At 43.7% G+C, this 22,160-nt stretch overlaps 1 protein-coding gene across 4 annotated transcripts in view; it reads right to left on the reverse strand.

Annotated features, from left to right (window-relative positions):
- The window catches only part of NINL (ninein like), a 172,109-nt gene that overhangs the window by 89,459 nt on the left and 60,490 nt on the right, over positions 1-22,160 (reverse strand). For 2 of the 4 annotated variants that reach the window (XM_088477366.1, XM_088477369.1), the window contains exons 3-8: positions 18,488-18,587; positions 17,058-17,236; positions 7,694-7,760; positions 6,521-6,705; positions 5,283-5,429; positions 1,708-1,875 (exon numbers count right to left, since the gene is read on the reverse strand). In XM_088477366.1, the coding sequence (XP_088333492.1) occupies positions 1,708-1,875; positions 5,283-5,429; positions 6,521-6,705; positions 7,694-7,760; positions 17,058-17,236; positions 18,488-18,587 (846 nt within the window). Of the gene's footprint in view, positions 1-1,707; positions 1,876-5,282; positions 5,430-6,520; positions 6,706-7,693; positions 7,761-17,057; positions 17,237-18,487; positions 18,588-20,201; positions 20,446-22,160 lie in introns of all 4 variants that reach the window. The other 2 variants (XM_088477367.1, XM_088477368.1) reach the window with 2 other exon arrangements.

Here is a 22,160-nt window from a genome sequence, read left to right on the forward strand (position 1 = left end):
CGTTGAGTTGACAACTCTGACTAAACGACCAACTACAAACGCGCATGAACGATAATCGTTCATCGTTTGACTCAGAAAGTGAACTATTTTTGCCATCAATTATCGTTAAACGATATCGTTTAACGATAATCATTAAAAAATCGTTGTGTGTGTATGCAGCTTTACAATTTAAAAAAAAAATGTTGACTATTTCCACGTTGATTATTTCCATGTCGACCTTTTTAACTTGTCGACCTTATGGTGTTGACCAAATCATTGTCGACTTATTGTATGGAACCCACATAAGAAAACCTAGAGACTCGCTGGCACCTGAGAGGGATGTAGTTGGCAACCAAGCGCTCGGAATACCGATGCCGGAATCCCGGCTGTAGGATCCCGATGCCAAGTATTAGGCACTAGGGAAGGGTTAGGGGTTAGTGTTAGAATACTTACGTGGTTGTGTAGGGATTCTGTCGGGATTCCAACTTTCTGTATTCTGGCTGCTGGGATCCCGTACCCAACCCAAGAGATCAGGCTGTACATACTCTATGTAGACACTTAATGTTCAGTGCAGAAGAGCCGCAAATCAATAAGTCAATCTTAATGACAAACTTATTCAGCATAGACTACACCACCTAGGAAATGATTTGTTTCACCTCTTTAGGAGATCGAGTAGTAGTTGGCTTGGGTATACAGTCCACACATAAGGACTCACACAAACCTCATGTGTAGCACTATCTGCACAACCACAATGAAGAGCTTTGCTAGTTCTCATCCCTTTAGCAAGCTTGGCAAGAGAATAGTATACACAAATAAACCACAGGTAAATGCCAGGGGGGGGGGGGTATGCCTGAGAACCCCCCTCCCCAGCCCACACCATGATGACCACGATAGAAATAGCATATAATACTAAGGTTGCATGATTTTAAGATCCCCTCAGTGTCACAAATGAATTAGTTAGCACCACCTGTTGACCTTTTAAAATGTGTGAGCCACTTGTGCACCAACTAGGAAATCTGGAAAACACTGATATAGACCAGCTATAGGGTCAATTATTAATACTGTGTAATAATACACTATCCAGTGCATAAGGAGACTAATCTGTACATATATGTCCAGGGCAGTGCTAGGTTCTTTTGCTCTCCCCCAGACTCCAGAATTTGCTCAAATGATCTGGAATGGAGTCTACATTTTAAATAAAAACATTCAGCTCAGGCAAGATGGCCCTACTGCCACATATATTGGTATACTTTGGTTGCTGGTCTCATACATGTCAAAATTACTACATACTGTCCACTAAAAAGAGGACAGGGTGTACAAGTGAGCAGCACTCCGGCAGCCAGATGCCAGCCTCGCCCCTTCGCTCATGATGTCATGACATCACGCATAGGGGGTGGTGCCCTGCCGGCACCAGGAACTTCATCAGCAGTGCACGGAGAGTCTTCAAGACTCTACAGCAACATACACTACGGGCAGAACCGCTGCATTGATTCTGGCTGAAGGGTGCTATCTAGGCTTCCTGCAAGCCAAAAGCAAGGGCCGTGGGGCAGCAACAGTGCTACCCACGGAGCCTCTGTGCAGCGGCACCAGTCGCCTATAGCTAGTTACGGCACTAAATGGATGAGAATTGATATAACAAAGACGTATAATCCAGCAGGAAGATAGGTTAGCACACTTTTATATTTGTCAGCATTTCATGATTTGGAATCAGGAGAACTAACTTCTTACCATTAATATCTCTTTAGAGTCTTCAATCCCTTGCTCCTCCCAGATGATCATAATCTGCTCTGGGTTCCCAAAGCCAGACCCATCGTCAATGCTGGAGAAAAGATGGAAAGGTCCATACCCAGAGAGAAGAGAAGCAGTGGCCGTCTTATGGCTGTTATCTTCTACCAGCTGCAGTGAGACATTGCTTCACTAAATTAGTTTCCAACACGATCAAGGCATCAAAGTGTTAATCCATTTGAATTCTCTGCTGTATATTAAGAAGACTTCTTGCAATCATCAAAAACAGAACATAAAAAAGCACCAGAGCACATGGAGAATATACTATACAATACATAAGTTATATTTTCATTATTTAAAATTTTGTAAAACATTACAGTATAAGATTTTGCCCTGATCATAGTTCCTGCAAAATTACAGTCACAATGGAAATGGTCCTACTGAAATTAAAGGACATGGGGGCAGATTTAATTAGCCATAATTTTATGGCTAACACCTCATTCGACTAATCCAGTGTCAAAAACCTAAATGTTCTTTTCTCAGGTACGCCAGATAAATGGTCTTTACACAAGTGCTACCCCTTTAAAGCAGATGTGTATTTAAATGTAGGACAGATGGTTGTGTGTTATGCAAGCTTTGTAAGGTATTTTTTTTCTTAGTTTAGAGTTTAAAGCTGGCCATACACACTACAATTTTCGGGCCGATCCGCGGATCGCCCCGATAATTGTAGTGTGTGCGGGCGACCGAGGGTTAAATATTGCTCGGTCAGGAATGCTGGATTGTCCAGCATGCCCGTCCGATGCGATATTTAGAGGTAAACTGTCGGCCGCATCGGGCAGTGTATGCCCAGCCGCAGCCGACAGACATTTCCTGTGTTTCTTCCCATGGAAGGAACGGGGAAATGTGTCCTCCCCCGGGGGCGGAGCGCAGATGTCGGGCTGATACACTGAGTAATCTCACAGTGTATTCCGCGGACATCTGCGGCTGGCAGACTGCCAGATAAAATGTCTGTCGGTCTGACAGGCATTTTATCTGGGCATGTATGCCCAGCTTGATTAATGAGATTTAAGTACTACGGTCATCATTGCATATAGAAAAAGAGCCAGTGTAACATTGGCTAGGAGCAGTGGCTGTGTGCATTTGAGGAAGGATTTTGTGCGTTGATTAAATAGGTTTAATGCTAATTAGGTAATTGATTGGGTGCTGTGCAGGTGAGAAGGTTTATAGGTATAAATTCCGCCATCTAAAATCATAGACACTCAGATAAATGCTCAGCCACTATGTCTGTTTATGCACAGGTGTGAAACAACGTAAAAGCTCTTGTATTGTGCAGCACACTATTACCATGCTTGTACGCTATTCACACATACAGTCTTTTCTCTTTTGCCACCTCAAAACACTCATATAAAATAGATATATGTTCAACATGCTGACCTACTAATACCCTATGCCAGAGGTTCCCAAACAGTCATCAAGGCACCCCAACAGGTCAGGTTTTAGAGATATCCATGGTTGAGCTCAGGTGCTTAAATCAAATTGACTGAGGTACTAATTAAGTAATCTGTGGTCAAGCATGGATATCCTTAATACCTGGACTGTCAAGGGGCATACACACAAGATGATATCTTTGAACGATAACATTCAACGATATATCGCTCAGTGTGTATGCAGTGAACGACCAACGATGCGTGCTCACGCTGGAGGATAACTATATCTTTGGTCGTCCGTACATGCAGGCCAATTTGGAAAATATTGTCAAGAATTGCATGTTCAGAGATGTAGCAGGATGACTTCACTGAAAGTTCAAGCTAAATCTTTCACCAATATCACTCATACAGCAGATCGTCCCGTGTGTATGCACCTTTAGGGTGCTTTGAGGACAGAGGCCCTGATTCAGACCCGCTCACTGCCGGAGGCAGCTTGCAGGTCTGAAGGGGTTTTTTTTTTTTTTTGGAGTCCGGCCTTCTGGCCGCTCGCTAAGCTGTGGGTGACCACCTACAGCTTTAGCGAGCGACCAGATGATGGTCGAGACCCTTGAGGTAGGGTCTCGTCTGCTGCAAGCCCCAGTAAGCTTCCGGCTCGTGATGTCAGTAGGGCCGCCCACAAACGGCAGGCGTTCCTTCAGGAACGCCTCCGTTTGTCCAGCCACCCCCCCCACCCCACCTACAAAATGGGGCGAGCTGTCGATCAACATCGACAGCCATCCCGTTTGTAGCGAGCCCCAGAGTGAGAGAATTTCTCTCTCGCTACGGGGCTTGCGTGCGCAAAGCTTCATCGACCCGCTTGCGAGCGCATCGCACTTGCGAGCGGGTCTGAATCAGGCCCAGAGATTGGGAACCTCTGTCCTATGCAGATATATCACCAGCAAATAACAACAGTCATATAATATCAAGCATTTTATTTCTTGCACAACATACTGTTCAGAGGTGTTACACCAAACACACAGCCAGCCTGTCTACTGTACTTGCTATGGAGAACACGGGTTGTGTTGGGAGGGATACATTATATTATTCAAGTAAAAATGTACTTTGCTCACATTACAATAGTTAATCTGCGATACCATTTCTAGTAGAATTGCACAAAGGGTTAGGGTGCAGAAAAGGAGGGGTTAAAGGGAGAGGGTTAGGATACTTACCTTACCCCTGTCAGGATACCGAGCATCGGGATACCATTGTCGGTATTTTGACAGCTAGAATCCCGACTGCCAGTATTTCATACCCAACTCATATGAAACCTATGGCATGTTTATGTGCCACTTTCGTTATCACATACATTCCTGCCTTGTTTAGATATGCTCATTAACAGTTTAGTGAGTTTTTATACTAATTAGAATGTAGGATGAGAAAGGGTTAGGTTACATGCCCTCTAGTGAGGGAGTAGGAAATTCACAACAATATCTACAGCAAGGATGCAGGAAGAACCAAACAACCCTTATGCTGGGTACACACTGGCCGATATATTGGCAGATCAATAGATTGGCCAATATATCTGCTGGCCGTCGGCCAGTGTGTACCAGAGATATGTCTGTGAACCGCCATATCGCACTGGCTGTGCTGCACAGCCGATGAACAGATATGTCTGCAGACATCTGTCCATCAACAAGTGTGTACGGCTGGTCTGCAGACCACCCGTACACACACAGCAGCAGCCAAGGAGAGGGGACGGCCCCACCCGTGACAAGCGACTGCTGGATAAATGATGGCCGTTCAGTGTGTATGAGCAACCATCAACTTAAGATATATCTGCAGATCACTCGATCTGCAGATGCATCTTTCAGGTGTGTACCCACCATTAGGTATATGCTCTGATTGTGTGCTAGTTTTTTAATGCCTAAAATGCTGTTTCAGTTGTAAAGTTAAAGTTTCCAAGGTGCGAGATGTACATTTATCAGAACTTTATCATAACAATCTAGCAAAAGCCTTTACTTCGGACAAATCTGTTTCATCTCACTCTGAAATCTTGTTAATGTTTAATTACATGTTTTCATTATTACCCGACTGAGAAACAATGCAATGTTTTAAATCACTAACCTTTGAATATATTACCTTTAATAAACAGTGTAAGACTATTTCACCCACCTGGTAAAATGTCCATGGCCGCCTTCGCCGGAGTGGTGTGGAGGCAATAGGCAACGGTGCGTGGCTAAACAAGCCAACCTGGAACTCCTGGAAACTTACTCTGCCATCTCCATCTTGATCCAGCTTATTGAACAAGTCTTCAAGTTCCTACCATGATAACACAGTACACCAACATCAACCCACTACAGAAGTTCCTACCATGATAACACAGTACACCAACATCAACCCACTACAGAAGTTCCTACCATGATAACACAGTACACCAACATCAACCCACTACAGAAGTTCCTACCATGATAACACAGTACACCAACATCAACCCACTACAGAAGTTCCTACCATGATAACACAGTACACCAACATCAACCCACTACAGAAGTTCCTACCATGATAACACAGTACACCAACATCAACCCACTACAGAAGTTCCTACCATGATAACACAGTACACCAACATCAACCCACTACAGAAGTTACTGGTGATCCTAGAACCACAATACCGAACTCCGAGGAAGGAAAGTGCATTTTCACCTTATCAACACATTTTTACACTTCCCATCAATGTTCCAGCCATACATTGGTTTGCAACCAAGTATACAGGGGTTCTAATAAAGGATACAAATGCTTATCCTATATATAGCTATAGACAGTCAACTACATTGATTACACAAACATATTACAAAACTAGTTGAATGTATAAACTTTATTTCATAGAGGCATTCTACCATATCTGGGGCAGCATTTTATATGGGGTGGTCTATTTTTGTGAAACGCGTAGTTGGAGAGCCTGAATGGTCCTGCGTTTGATACATAGTTTTCCTGTCCCAATTTGATAGGAGACAGACATCACTACTGTATTGTTGGGGGTCTTGTTGCTCCCAGTCCAGTATCTCTCAGACATGGCTGTGAATACAAGATAACCAATTGGGACTATGAGCTGCTAGGTATGATGCCTTGTAGCTACATAGGGCCCAGCAGATGCCGGCGCCTTGCAGCTGTAACCAATGCTACTTCTGGGCTTACTCCTCTCTGACATACTGTCCATCTGCAGTGTTTTAAGGACTGTTTAATATGTTTAACTGTGATGGCTAAGACAATATATTAGATACTATAAAAATATCTTGTACCCCTGTGTAAAAGCTTTGTATAGGTTTAAAAATCTTAACAGCAAACAGCGACTTAACAACAATTCTAACAAATAAGTACTTCCCTTGTACCATAATTAACTTTGCTCATACCTCTTTACTGAGATCTTCAAGCCCAATATTGGTACACACAGTGACAAGCTCCTGACGATTGAGGTATCCATTGTGGCCTATGCCCAGCTCCTCCCAGATGTCCCGCACCTGATTCTCAGTCATGTCAGAATTTGAAATTCTTCTCGGACTTTCAAAAATTCCTTGGTTCCATGTCCTCAGCTGTCCTAAGGGAGGGTGACAAAAGGTAGAGAATTACCTATGGTTTATGCAGTCTCTCTCACAGCTCTAGAGAGAGTAAATCTTTATAACAAGTAGTTAACCTTTCTAAAGGTGCCTACACACTAAGCGATGCGGTCACGATGCAATATTGTCTCCGATTTCTTCCCCGGCAGCACCCCAGCAGTCATGGGCATGATTTGGTATGAAAATCTGGCCAAACTGACCCACGATTTATCGTGCATCCTACTATTCCAGTGCATTGTGAGCGAGATTGTCAGATCTTGCCTGCAGCAGGTAAGGTCTGAAGATGCGATGTACAACCAGCGTGTACGGATGGATGGACAGTAATTAGACAATGTCTAGATAGACACCAGATATTAGACAGTCAATAGTTAGACAGGGATAAATAAAAAGTTTGACACGGAAAAAAGTCAGACACACTAAAGTTAAACATGTAAAAAGTTCAACAGGTACAAAAGGTCGACAGGGTTAAAAGTTCAACATGAAAATGATCGACACAAAAATGGCCGACACATTTAAAATAACAAAACATTTTTAGGGTTAGGCACTTACCCAGACGGTTAGGGTTAGGCACCAGGAGGGAGGGTTAGGGTGAAGATTAGGGTGTAAAAAAAATAAATAATAATTGTCGACCATTTTTGTGTTGATCATTTTCATGTTGAACTTTTGACCCTGACGACCTTTTGCACCTGTCGAACTTTTTACATGTCTAACTTTAGTGTGTGACTTTTTTCCATGTCTAACTATTGACTGTCTAACATCTGGTGTTTATCTAGACATTGTCTAACTAATTACTGTCCATCTCTTATACCACACCCGAGTGGACACTCTTGATTTGGACATATTTTACACGATCTCTCGTTACGATGCGTCGGAATCGGACGGATCGTGTAAAATATCGCCTAGTGCGCCTTAAGTTTTCCTGTTTGTAGCTTGCTAGCAACTTCCTTTTATTCTATATAGCAAAATTACCTTGTGCTTCAAAGTTTTCAATCTGAGCCTCCTTAGCTAGTTCTGCTTCTTCTTCCGACTTCAGACTCTACAGAATAGAGCACGTGAGACAGATTTATGTATGATCCAAGATAGAAATACACAAGAAGAAAAAAAAAAAAGCAGCAAGAATATACCAAGCAAAATGTCTGAGGGAGAAAAATTAATCCTTTGTAAGCTTAAGAATGTGTATTAGCCTCCCAGACAAACCTGAGGCCAAAGCAAACAAGAGAAAGCAGAGTTCACTCACTTTGCACCATTTCATCTCAACTGGATCCTTAAAAACCCCAAATCAAAGTAAAAAGCTTCCTCTGCATTGTCCATTGTATGGTCACTAACACCATAATTCGCTGTAGAAAATGTCTACACCCACTAAAATCCCTGCAAATCAGATGGACATTGATTTAAAAGAATGAACAGTCCTCCGCTTTTTTGGGTCTCTATTTGTTGATCACTTGATATAATTTACAACAAAAGGCTGACATTCAGCCGATTGTTGGTATAATAGTAGTTTATCTTCCTACGTTCTCACCTTGGTCCTTATCTGAAGCAAAGAAAAACCTACACTAGTGTAAGCAAACATTTAAAGCTATATCAGCCATCAGGAATTGTAACAAAAAGCAGTTTTTAGTGTGTAGTGGAATTTTGTGTTGCCTGGCAACAGCATTAAGGTCCCCATACATGGCACGATTTACGTGCAGTGTATGGGCACGATATCGTACCGAATATCGTGCTGCGCGCTCCCGCGGGGTCGTACATCGCATCCCCAGGTCTTCCTGCAAAACCATCTGATATGGGATGCGATGTACGATCCCATTCAGATGAAGGAGGGGGGAGTCGGCATATCGTGCGGTCTGCGGGGACCACACAATTGCCGGCGGTGACAGCACGATCAGTCTGCTGACAGATCGGACCGTGTATGTGCACCTTAAGGAAACCACTCATGAACTAAAGTTACATGTATTTTCATTTTCAGGTCTCCAGAAATTTAGCCTAGTAAAAACAAAGAGCTTGTTTCTGGAAAGGGCTGTTTAAAACTACAGTTTCAGACTTTGGCCATGCTTACTAAGATTATAATTGAAAGCATGACATCTACTAAGGCAACCTTTACCATAATACATATTTGCACGAACATAGATATTCGTATTTAGGCGCCAAAAACCCTTCCATCAAATCCTCCAGTACAGACCAAAAAAAAGTAACAAGAGAACACAAAGGAGATGCAGGAGACAATACACACAGGGCAGCACCACAATCAGAGGCATAATATAGCGGCTAAGAGCAGTGGAGGAGCTACCATGCCAACGCGGCCACTACAAGGCAAAGAGGCGAGGGAAGGACCAGATATACTGATCCACAATCCCAACATACATATATACCTTATTATACCTTAATTGTTGTGAAACAGTACAAAATCAAACAATGGCTATTGTGAATTATCTAGAAGAATCCATATATAAAATCAGCACACACATCCCCCCCTCCTCTAATAAAACCTTGTTTGTAAGTTAATCAATTAAAGGATGCTTGCTTAGATGTTACTTACATATATCTTTTACCTGTAGTTAGCCTGAAGACATACATTAAGCAATCTGTTTGTATCATTGTCAATTATAACAGCAAACTACTATTAAAATGTTAAACACAGAGCAAACAGTTCTGCAATTTCCCCTAATATGTAACCCCAGTTTTCTAAGGGAACTAACAGGTTACTTTAAACAACAAATGGCTGCTGGTATTATTGGATGTTATAAGAGTGCCTCCAGCTAAGCTTTTCTTTAGTTGAGGATCCTCCCAGAGTTGGCTTGGGGTAACCCTGGTGAACGGAGTATGAACAATAACATGTATCTATGTCACGGGATATTAAGTACACACTTCTAAAAAAATAAAAAAATAAAATGTTCAGCTATATTTTACAGGATCTCATGCCGTCCACAGACGAAGGATTGGACCAAAATAAAAAATAGGCTTTTGGTACTTACCGATAAATCCCTTTCTCCGATTCCACAGGGGACACTGGAGCATAGACAATGGGGTATAGATGGTGGTAAAAGTAGAGCCTAGCACTTTAAATAATTTAGAAGTGTGACTGGCTCCTCCCCCTCTATGCCCCATCAACCCCAGTTAAGAAACTGAGCCCGAGAGGAAACGGCGGACAACAAGAAGGAGAAGTCCACAGAACGGCAAAAGATAGACTGAAGGAGAACAGAGTGACCCACTGCAGGGAATACATGTAGTCACACAACAATATAATGCAGAGGAACTGCAGTCCAACTATAAATTAATGAACCAAAAACAAGAAGGCAGGTAAGCGGCACTGGGTGGGCATTCAGTGTCATTGTGGAATCGGAGAAAAGGGATTTATCGGTAAGTACCAAAATCCTATTTTCTCATTCATCCACTAGGGGACACTGGAGCATAGACAATGGGGACCTCCCAGGTGGGAAGTGCTGAGAAACATGCCGACCTAGCGGCCAACCGAAACGGGGATTGCCATACACTGATGGTAGGACAACAAATATTTAAAAAAATAAGAGCTGAGGAGCAAACACTATAGAGCACAGGAGAGAATCAAAACTCTGCACAGGATAGCCGCAGACAATTCCACAAACTCATATACTTATATATATATATATATATATATATATATATATATATACACACATATATACCCCAGGGTACGCATGAAGGCCAGAGCCAACTAAAAAACACTCTGCCAGGATAATACTTGCAGTCCCTAGAAGTAGGGGTTGGAAACCAGTGGAAGGGTTGGATCATTGGAAGTCCTCAAAGAGTTGAGATTCCACAGGGCAGAAGCGGAGGCTGCACCAAGAGAGATCGGAGACTACAACATCTTGCAGAGGCTCAGATAGCAGGATAACCCATTCTGGAAGCAGATAGATTAGACGGCAACTTGAACCCTTCAGCGAGCCCAGACAAAACTAGCGTCCACCTCGCCTGGAAGAAACAACCAAAGACCCCCCCCCCCCCCCCCCCCGGTATCCGCCAACGACATACAACTTCCAAAAGTGATGGAAGCGTGCAGTCGGTTCCAGCTTCCTGGCACGAAACATAGTAGGAAAAACAACCGGAATAACCTAATGCCTAAAAATCACGGAAGCCACAGCCATACTGTCCATTAGCTTTTACTGCGTCCCCTCGAGGAGGACTCGGGGTAGGTGGTGTGGGGGGAGGATCGGGTCTCTCCTAACAGTAACAGCTGCAGTATATCACTGAGCCCAGCTAGAACACCCACTGCTCCTGCTGATCAGGAAAAGTGGTTATACTTACAGGCTGCTGCAGCTGGGATGCTGGGCTGAGGGGGCGGCGAGGAACCCGGACACGAGCCGGTGTCAGCTGTGGCGGGTCCTCGCAGGGTACGATGACTCCATCTTGAGCCCCCTCCTTAGGGTACCGGACACAGACTGCAGTAGCCGCGGCGGTGCCCTTCCCGGGAGCTCCCCCCGAAGCAGGCAGACTGCCACAGCTAATAATAAAAAATAAAAATCTATGAAAAGGCTGGAGACAGCTTGATGTGCTACCGCCTCTCTCGGGCACATTTTCTAAACTGGGGCTGATTGGGCATAGAGGGGGAGAAGCCAGTCACGCTTCTAAATTATTTAAAGTGCCAGGCTCTACTCTACCACAGTCTATACCCCATTGTCTATGCTCCGGCGTCCCCTAGTGGATGAAGGAGAAAGGTAAGTAAACAACACTATAACATTTATTTATATATATATATATATATATATATATATATATATATATATATCCCACTTACAGTTAAATATTATACACTTGTCCTCCCTTTAAGCAGGAGAGTTTATGATTAAGAAACTATTATTAACACAACAGAGTATAGTCCTAACATTTACTACCCCTTGGACTATCCCAAAATGTTTTTGTAAGTTGCACCCCTCTCACACAGTTTGTACAGACATTTTGGAACAAATTCAAATTCATGCACTTTAAAGCGCCATAGTCACCAAGAAAGCACATCAAAGCAAATTCCAAGCCATGTTAATGGTTTTCTTTGATATCAAGGGTGTTCTTATTGAAGACTAGGTACCAGAAGGCGCAACAGTGAATCAACATTACTACATAAATGTTCTAGCAACTTTGCGGGAAAGAATCAGAAGAAAGAGGCCAAAGATGTGGAAAAATTGGTCTCATTCTCCATCAGCACAGCGCACCAGCCCACACAGCTCTCTGTGAAGCAGTTTTGGCCAAGAAACAGAGTGCAGTGCTAGAACACCCTCCATACTCGCCAGACCTAGCACCATGTGACTGCCTTCTTTTCCCTAATGTTAAATCTGTACTCAAGTTTTGCATTAGTTATTGAGGTAAAGAAGAAAACGACGGATGAGCTACAGCACGGCTTTGACAAATGGAAAATAAGAATGCAGCGTTGTATGGATGCAGGAGTAAATAGAAAGGAAACAAGGTGAAAATATACTCAATTTAATTAAACAAATTATAGCGGGATGGGTTTGGGATCCCGGCTGTCAGAATACAGATAGCGGCATCCCAACAGTCACAATCCCGACACATTAAGGTAAGTTCCCTAACCCTCCCCCTGTCCCTACCCTAACCCTTCCTCCCTGGTGCCTGAACCTAACCTCCCCCTCCCCGGACCCTAAGCCTAGCACTATCCCTCCACTAAGCCCCGATACTTACCTTAGGATGCCGGCGGTCGAGTTACTGGAGCCAGGATCCAGATGCTGTTGGGAATCCGGCACTGGTATTTAGTCGGCATCCCACACGCCAGGATGCTGACTACATCCCATTATAGTATCAGTCTCATTTAATAGCCACACCTCGTATACCCACAGTGTCAGTCCCAGATTAGAGTTTTCAATTGTACTTGATGGCCATTAACGGAGGTGCACATATAGTTAATATAAGCTCCAGTTTTTAAATTGTTTAAAAAGGGATAGCTGCAGTAATTTCAATTTGATTTAAGTTACATTTACTTTGATTTAGGTAAATGTTTCAATGACAAGGGTAACAATATTTCATGTCCTGGCTTGTAATTAAAGGAGTTATATAACCTGTATTCTGATCACCCTTTTTTAGTGACAAATGTATTCCTGAGAAGTCACTTCGGTACCTGTTGCGAACTAGAATTTACTGCTGAGCCAGCAACAACTGTTCTTTTATTCTGTAGAGAACATCTGTGAAGCGGATAGTGCTCAGTAATTATATTATGATAAGCAGATTGCAACCTTTTCCCTATCTCTTTACAGCTAGTATCATATGATATAGCCAGTTTCCTTCAGTGTGAGGTCTACTGAAGTTGCCTCTGTTACCCTCTCTCTATGTTGTCCATAGGGTGTTATTGGCTTTGGCTATTTGCTGCAGCTTATGGGCTGTATGAGTGGGAGCGCTTTAATAATCAGTGCAATAAGCTATTTACCCTGTGTAAATCTGTGCCTTACTTGATAGCAGTAGCGGCTCCAGGTACGGGCAAGGCGGTCCGTCGGCCGGAGCGCTACTGTTTCTGGAGGGCGCAGGAAACGCCCACCCTCCTCCCAGCGCTATTGCAGATAAGTAAGCTCAAGGGGCAGGGAGTGGAGGAGGGAAGGGGCGGCAACACAGGACGGCGCTGGGCGCAGCACAGCCTAGCACCGGCCCTGCTTGATAGTGATGTCTTGCTCCCACTTTTATTGTCACAGACCTGACCCTCTGTTCCTTCCAGGTCCAGTGTGCTCATCAGGAAATCTACACCACATGTCACAGCAGCCAGAGATCTGTGCTTCACCTGCAGGGCTGCCAAGAGCCGTGCCGGGCCCGGGTGAAGGGGGTCACAGCCTAATCGTAGGAGGCATGGCCACACCCCCTTAAGAAAAAAAAACGAGAAAAAAAACAGTTGCAGAACCGCGCGCTGGAGAGGGGGGGGTACTGTGAGCCCCTCAACCCAGCACAAATCCAGGGGGGTGGGGCACAATCAGGATTATCGCTCCCCCCCCCACAGGCAGAGGAGACTGCCGCTGCTCTGACTCAGAAGCAAGCAGTCTCCCTTTGCAGCCCAGCAGACAGCAGCGTGTGTGCTGGGCTGCTCAGCTGACAGAGAGGAGGGGCAGGGCAGCATCGGACCCGGGCCCCTCCAGCAAGCCCTGTTCACCTGTTATCACTTGCTAGGGCTGTCAGGCTCAGTAGGGGAATTAGACTGTGCTACTTCTTCTGTCTCAGCTCCACCTCCGGGAGCTTGGTTGAAAGTCCTCTCCCGGGAGGCAGCAGTCGATTCTGCTCCATTCCCCAAACCTGGATTATCCATCCTCTATTCTAGCTACCGTGAACCAGCGCCGGTCACCGAGAGTGGTGGGCCTCACCAATGGCAGGTACGGAGCTCCTTCTCAGATATCCTCTTCACACTGACTTCTTGTCTTAACGGTCTTCTCCTGACAGTTGGTCAGCTCTTGTTATATGCCCCCATCACACGCTCCTTGTTCTCCTGCACATGCCGTGAGCCATATAACACACATCCAGAGGCTTCCTTCCACATGGACATTGTTGCAGTCTTTGGGCTGGGGCTGCTTTAGCAGCCCATAGTCTAGTTCCACTAACCCAAGTATTTGTGACAAGCACATTTCAAATACACTTTACACATATAGGGCTAATGGTCCAATTTAATATACTTCATAATCCCCTAATTCAAGGGAAGGGGGGGATTTTTACAAAAATACATCAAAGTAACGGTAACAATGTTACACGGATATACACTAAAATCACATTCTGTATTAGGATTTCATATAAAAAAAAACAAAAAAAAAAACATCACTTCATTCTGGAATTCAAACTTCCCATCTCAAAAACACTAGCAGGGGTATTCAATATGGAGTGAAAACTCCATTTTTGCACCGATGACGTCATTTTCGCAGGTTTTGGTTTTACACCGTATTCACTTTCAAAGATTTTGCGCAGGTTCGAAAAGTCTTTGAAAAAAAACAGGGATAACTTTTCACCACTGAATAGGTGGCGAAAAAAAGTGCAGAATTGGGGTTTAGGGGTGCAGGCTTAAAAAAAATAGCATGCACCCCTGGGAATGAGATCTTAAAAATAACTGTCAAAAAAAAGTTTAAAAAAAAATAGGGACACCCCTAAAAATGTATTTAAAAATTGGGGTGATAAAAACAAAAACAAAAAAGGAAAAAAGTGTTTAACAATAGGGAAATAGGTTCAGGGCTATTCTGCAAGTATGCGGAAGGTGTTTTCTAGACTAGGTTATTAGCGGCAGGTGCATAGTTGCAGAATTTTTTAAAACTTACTTTAGGGACATAAAAATATGCTAGTACCCATTTTCATGTACCCCAAATTTGATGGGAACCACTTAAAAAAATGAAAAAAATAACCTAAGTGCTCTTCTGCAACACTTCTTCAATGTCGGGGGAAAAAAACCTGCTGCGGCTATTTAAATCCCTGACTTTCATTTGCAGGCTAAAACGGGGGTACCCATAGTAATCCCCCATGTTTTTACAGTTTTAGGGGGGGGGGGTCCTACAATTTATTCCAGATAAATTTCTTTTTTTTTCACAGATCCCACTTCGCAGGTTCCCGTTTTCATAGGTTTTATATTGAATACGGGGATAAAGCAGGCGCGCGCCCGATACTTTATCTCAGGAAAATCTCCAATGTGGAGCGAAAAGTCCAGCACGGACTTTTCGCTCCCATATTGAATACCCATCTAGGAGTAACGTCCTATATCTGCAGAGTGTGATGCACCCAACCAGCATCAAAGCTATTTAATAGTATTTTAGTTTTGGCAAATAAGAACATGAGGGTCTATTCATGAAGCAGAGAAGAGAACTATTTAGCTGAAATCAGGACTCTTCTCTGCTTCATGCAATTCATGGAGCAGGTCTCCGTGGAGAAGGTTACTCCTTCCCCAGCGGCAACCCCGCTCCATGGATGAATCGCATCACCATACTTTTGTATGGTGAGTGCGATCCGTTCCTCTCCTGCAGTACACACTCGCCATCTGAAGATGTACCCCAAGCCGAACAGAGCAGGGAAGGTAGGGGGCTACCTTCAGCGATTTAGGGGAGCCAAAATGATAGCTTGTCCCCCCCTAAAAATGTCCTGATGCTCCTGTGGATGATGTTCCCAATAGGACAGGGACTCGGCTAGTTCTGAGGACACATGATCCAAGGATGGACCAGACCATTCTGCAGCTCTAGAAATGCTGCTCTAGTAACCAATTTCCATACAGATATGCAGTGATTCTGTCACACATCATATAACCAGCTTCCCAGTGTACATCTCCCCAATGTACTTTTCGGTTTACAGGGGCGTTTCTAGAAAGGAGGGGGCCAGTGTGCAGTCTCCGTCATGAGCCCCCTCCTATCAGTCCGATGGCTGCGCGGCCAGCACCACACTTCTAGACTCTGGGCACTAGAGTGTGCCCAGAGTCTATAGCGCATGCGCAGATCACCGGGAAAATGACCGTGGCAGCCATTTTCCCTGTACTGCGCATGCGCAAATGATGGCAAAATGGCCACGGCTACCATTATCCAGACATTTTTACAGCACAGACAACTGCGTGACGTGGGACTCCGGAGAGGTAAGTATACTATGGGTGCAGGGTGTGCAGTGTTGGGCCCCCCTGGATCCAGGCCACCGCACACCCTGCACCCAATATAAATATGCCCGTCTGTTTCCTATTCCAAGCTCATGTATACCACATCAGTCTGCCCCCCAGTACCCAGCTTTCCTGTGTGCCAGTGCCTCAGAAAATCACCTGCACAGAGTATCCCCTTCTATCTAACAGAATAATTAGAACACTTCCAGTTTGGTTGACTATTTTTTATTTTATATTATTTTTTTTATTTTTTTTTTTAAAAAGGAGCCAAATGGTTTATTTTACAAATCTAAAATTTTATTGAAGGATGAAACACTACATTTATACCCACATAATGAACATGGAGTCTGCCTATTTGGGGGAATGATCGCTAGTGGACACTTTTTAAGTCTGATAGACACTTATTCCCCTGCAGAACAAACGTCGGTTTTCACCCACTGGCAAAAAATCAGCAGTTTTTTTGCGGTGTAGTAATCTTAAAGTATGTATACAGATGGGTCCTTTCAGACAGCACGGACATGGCACGGTCGCCGTGTTACAGCCAGGAATATCCACTGACAAGGACGGCTGCCATGCAGTGTCCGTGCGGTCACTGCAAGTCAATGAAGCACAATTTGCTTACACACACACACACACCGGTTTTTCAGAACTTGTACCCGCTCACAACTCCATCTGCTGCTGCTGTGCATGCCTAGTACAATGATGCCTCAATGAGTTAGAAGCTTTGGAATCAGAGTTTAGGATTCCAGTATGATGAATCATTCCCACCTCCACACTCTCCAGCGAAGACGACCTTCTTAGCTGGCACTTTCTCTGAACCTTTACATGATGTTGCTCCTGCAAGTATTTGTTGGCTTCATTTTCAGCAGCCTCACGTTCAGGTTGTGTGCGACGGCCATATCGCTTGGTACCTTTTGTAAACTTGGGTTTTACCTCATCTGGGATCACTGAAGAAAAAAAAAAAAAAAAAACAATTCAGCATGAAAAAAAAAAAAAAAAGTGAGAATAAGATTCCAAAAAGGAAAAATGCACCAAAGTCTCTCTTTAAGTAGAGACCTTTAACAAGGTAGGTGTGTCCCAAGTAGGAATATCCGCTGCTCAGACCATTCTAGACATCAGGAGTCCCCCAGATCGAAGGAGAACATCTAGGTTTTAGTTTATTTCATCAATCTCACCTAGATCCACTCAAATGTTTATTTTTCATTGTTACGCTTTAACCTAAAGCCATTTGTCTGTCTGTAAATCCAGGCCCACTCGTCCTATATTAATTTCCTAAAAAGACGTACAGTATCATTGTAGTCACTATTTGCTCTAGAAATGGTCAAACTTGTATAGCATAATTGTGTAAGTATGCAAATGTCTTAATAAAAACATAATGCATACACATTAGAAACTAGGTGCTGCTACACTTTCAATTCCTTCACATATATTGGTGTTGATTCTTATCTTGCCCCCTCACGGCCCAATCTTGCTCCGGACACGCAAATATGTTCAAATTTATGGATACACTTCCAGGTAGTATATATAAAATGTGCATGGGTAACTATCGTTACCTAGGGAGATCCAGTCAGAACAATTAGGAGTGTCTGGCGTCATTCACTTTCTTACTAGGCAAATATTGGCCAGCATCAACAAGGTAACCGTACGTATTGACAAGAATCAGCCCAGATCTTTTGGCACAGACTACTCAGGTTCAATATTGGGATGTTTTGGAACCAAAAGGGATTCCTGATGCACCCAGTCCCTGCTTTAGTATAACCTTACAGGTTCCCTGTGGAATGAAGGAGCGCTCTTAAATACATAACTGGTAATGTGCTCATCGTCACCAAGAACCTCCTGCAACCCCTCCCCCCTAGGGCCCAATTCTGCTATACAATGCAGAACAGTACTTCCGTAGCCACAGGCTCTACTGCTAGGCACCATGTAGGAAAGCTGTGCTAGCCAGATAGTACACTTGGCTCTGTGTATCTATATTCTCTGTATATATGTTCCTTTGAACAGCCCAACAATCTGACATGCCAACCTGCGTATATCTTCTTTTGTACCAGAACACTGCACTTGCCACATCAATATTCTACTTCTGCCATGATACTCATCAATTCTCCTTTTCAGCTCTACTTCTGATAAAATTGTCCTAAATTACAAAAAAAAAAAAAAAAAAAACCCACATTGTAACCAGGTAATCGTTGAAATCTTACCTGGCTCTAAATAACTACTTTCATCATCATCGGAGAGGCTGATGTCAATAGTCGATGACAGCACGGCGACAAATCCTTCTTTAAACTCTGCAAAATTAACCTAGAACAAAAATATAGGATTACCCACCTCATATTGTATATATATACACACACACACACACACACACACACACAAAACAGATACTCCAAGTAGACCTCACCAACACCTACCAGTCCATAGATCTCCTCACATTGTCTTAGCCATTCATTAACCAACTCTAGCATGTGTGAGGATAATCAGAAAAAACACAAACACACTCTTGGTGAAGTAAAAGGAGCACAATATGAATGAAACTTTATATATATTTGTGTGTGAAGATAATACAACACATGTATAAACTGAGCAGATTGAAGGTGCAGTATTTATAAAGTCATACTGCTACAGGCACATTTATAACAGTCTGAGAGTTAACCGAATCTATTACAGAGATCCTTGATAGCTACTGAAATTATGCATTGTACGCACTGTGACTTTGCTACAGAATGGGTCCGTTACCCAGAATATAACTGTGCTGTGGTCCAATAATTGTGTGACCAGTACTTCTCAAACACACTAACAGTGTAGTCCATAACAATATTTGTTGTCTAGCACACATGGTTAAACCAAAATGACCGATGTACTAACTGACACCTTCGCTGCTAGGGTCAAAATGATCGATGTACTAATTGACACTCCTGTGCTGAGGTCATTTTTTCACATTTGCATTCTGTGGAAAAAAAAAAAATTTTTTTGTTATGGTTCAGGTATTGGCGATTATCACCAGACAATAACTACTATGGGGGCATATCATTTGAAACAGACTCCCCTCTTTTAAGACGGGGTATCCCCATGTGTGTGCAAGCCAGTACGGGTGAGAAAGGGCACAATGTGCCCTTCCCCATCTATGGAGAAATATTTTTTCCCCTAGCGTTGGGCGATATTGGCTAGTAATCATCAGACAATGGGCCCCATTTATAAACAAACGAAAATATCAGTGGCAATTTTACTTTAGTATCACGGTGATACAAATGAAAATGCCACTAGTATTTATTAATACTTACCCCTCCGGCGAGGTCCCGCAAAGTCTCGGCGAGGTCCTCAGCTGCGCTGCTAGCAGTCTAACACTGCCAGCAACGGGGCTCCAGTGTTATGCACATGCGCGACGATCCGTCTGCGCGTGTGCATGACACGGGGACCCGGCAGTGCCTGGGAGGCTTTGCTGAAGCCGGATAGGCACCGCCGGGTCTCCATTGCCGGCAGAGGGGACTGCATCGATGCTGTGAAAACAGCGGTAATCTTAGATTACCGCTGTTTATTAAATGCAGAAAGGTGACATAACCCCTTTAGCGAGCTCTAAAGGAGTTATGTTTCGGTAGTAAATGGAGCCCAATAGCTGCTAAGGAGGCCATATAATTTGAAAGAGTACTCCCCGTTTTCATATGTGACTATCTCACTTTTCCAGTTATAAATATGTGCATGATAGAACACGTGGTGACCTCCTCATACATGTGTGGAAAACGTCTATTATCCGTAGTGCAGGGTAATATTGTCTGGTGATCACCAGAGAATAGCTACTAGTGGGCCACAATTAGAAAGTGGGGACCTCCACTTTCAAATTTGGATGCCCACTTAGTTGCAGCCATCGTTATAGGGGCAAGTAGTACCCTACCTCAATATACACAAAAAAAAACTTACATTCTCTGTATTGTGGGGTAACATTGGCTGGTGATCACAAACGAATATAGACGTCACATCACGATTCGGCCAGGCGACTGCTAGAAGTCCCCGTCGGTCGTTAGAACCAGTGGGGGGGATAGGTAATAACCTTTTTCCTTTAGCCCCTCATTATGGAGAACATGCGAGACTCGTCATCTGCAGTCTTGTGGTATATCCGTGGTATAAGCCCCACTCATCCTCCGCTCCAAAGGGGTGAAGTCACCTGTGCTCAAGCATGAATATCCTTAAAACATGAACTTAAGTGCGTCTTGAAGCCCTAATGTGAGAAGCACAGTCATAGACACAGGCACTGGTCACCCAGAGTGTCAGTTACTGTGAGGACAGCTGCCATAAGATTGGGTGGTGGTGGAAAAGGCAGCTTATTGTGTAATATAACGTCATATCACTATGTATGGTTGAACATGATGTACCAGTGTCGTTTTTTTCTACCTTACCAGCAATGTAAACGCTCAGCCACACACCTCATTTATTAGATTATGACAATATGATCATACTTCAGTAGTACTAAGGGGTCCATACAAGAAAATGCAGCATTACAGCTGGCATTCTAATATTTACATCTCTCAGAGTCAGCAATTATTTCCCAGAGTGGTTGAGTTAACTAACAAATTTGCTGGGCCAGGCTCCAGGGATATGAGTGTGACCAAGTGACTCTCACTGCCAGTAATGCCAGCTTGATGTACAGTGTGAAGCCCTAACACCTGTTTTTGACAGAGAAGGCTCATTGTTTAATAAAGAGACCCCGTAGCAGAGGAGCTCTGGAAGGTGAGATAAAGATTATGAGACATAGCAGAAACAATGCCATCTCCACTGAACAAAAGGCTCTGACTAACAGAATTATTATTGATACAGTAGTCACCCTGGATTTCTGGGTCCTCTATGAAAGTGCATGGTCTAGCGCTACATGTTTTTATTTATATGGTCACAAAACTCCCAGGGTGGGATGCAACAAGCATCGCATTTTGGATGCGATGCATCCCGCCATTGATCGTATGCATAGCAGCGTTTAGTAACACCGTATGCATGTACATTTAAGCAAAGGACAGCTCTTCTTTTAAGACCTGTCCTATGCGGTGTGAGGACTTCTGGGTTTATGACCCAGGAGTCCTTGTACGCATTTGTGGCAGTCGGCCAGTGAGAGTCCCTGGGAGGGATCCACTAGGATCTCTCTAGGGCAGTGGTTCCCAAACTTTTTCGAATCACAGCGCCTTAAGCTGGCCACACACTAGACCAACTTACATCCAACCAGCCAACTTGTTGATTGGTTGGAATGAAAATCTGGTAAGGAATGGAATCAGCAATTTGCTCCCAAACGCTGGAAAATGGACCAAAACTTTTGTTTGAACAAATAGTTTAGATCAAACATTTAACAAACTTGTCTGACGCCCATTTTCATCTGTTTTCTGGCATTTAGGAGCAAATTGCTGATCATCAGTTACTCCCCATACGTTACCAGATTTTCATTCCAACCAATCAACAAGTTGGCTGGTTGGATGTAAGTTGGTCTAGTGTGTGGCCAGCTTTAGAGTACCAGCATGTTTTTCACATCACCTTTGAAGCAAAAGTTTCTTATTGAGAAATTCAGCAAAACTAAATGAAGTAAATTGTGCTTAAAGGTCACCCTTAGGTTCAGTTATGTGGTGGTTGACAGGGCTGCGCTTCTTTTTGTCCACTTATTTTTTGATTGGCAGCCATTAGCACTGATTTTGCCTATCACACTGACTAAATATCTTTTTATGTGGTACTGGATTACCAACCCGAGGCACCCCTGCAAGTGTCCTGAGGCACCCCAGGGTCCCACGGCACACAGTTTGGGAACCACTGCTCTAGGGGGAAACTCCAATAAGGCGGCCATAGGCTTCTATAGATGGTGTTGTTTAATGGGAACAAGCTCCAGAAAGTGACGAGCTTGGTGCA

The sequence above is a fragment of the Taudactylus pleione genome, unplaced genomic scaffold, assembly GCF_031769625.1.
Source record: "Taudactylus pleione unplaced genomic scaffold, aTauple2 ptg000201l, whole genome shotgun sequence".
NCBI lineage: Eukaryota > Metazoa > Chordata > Amphibia > Anura > Myobatrachidae > Taudactylus > Taudactylus pleione.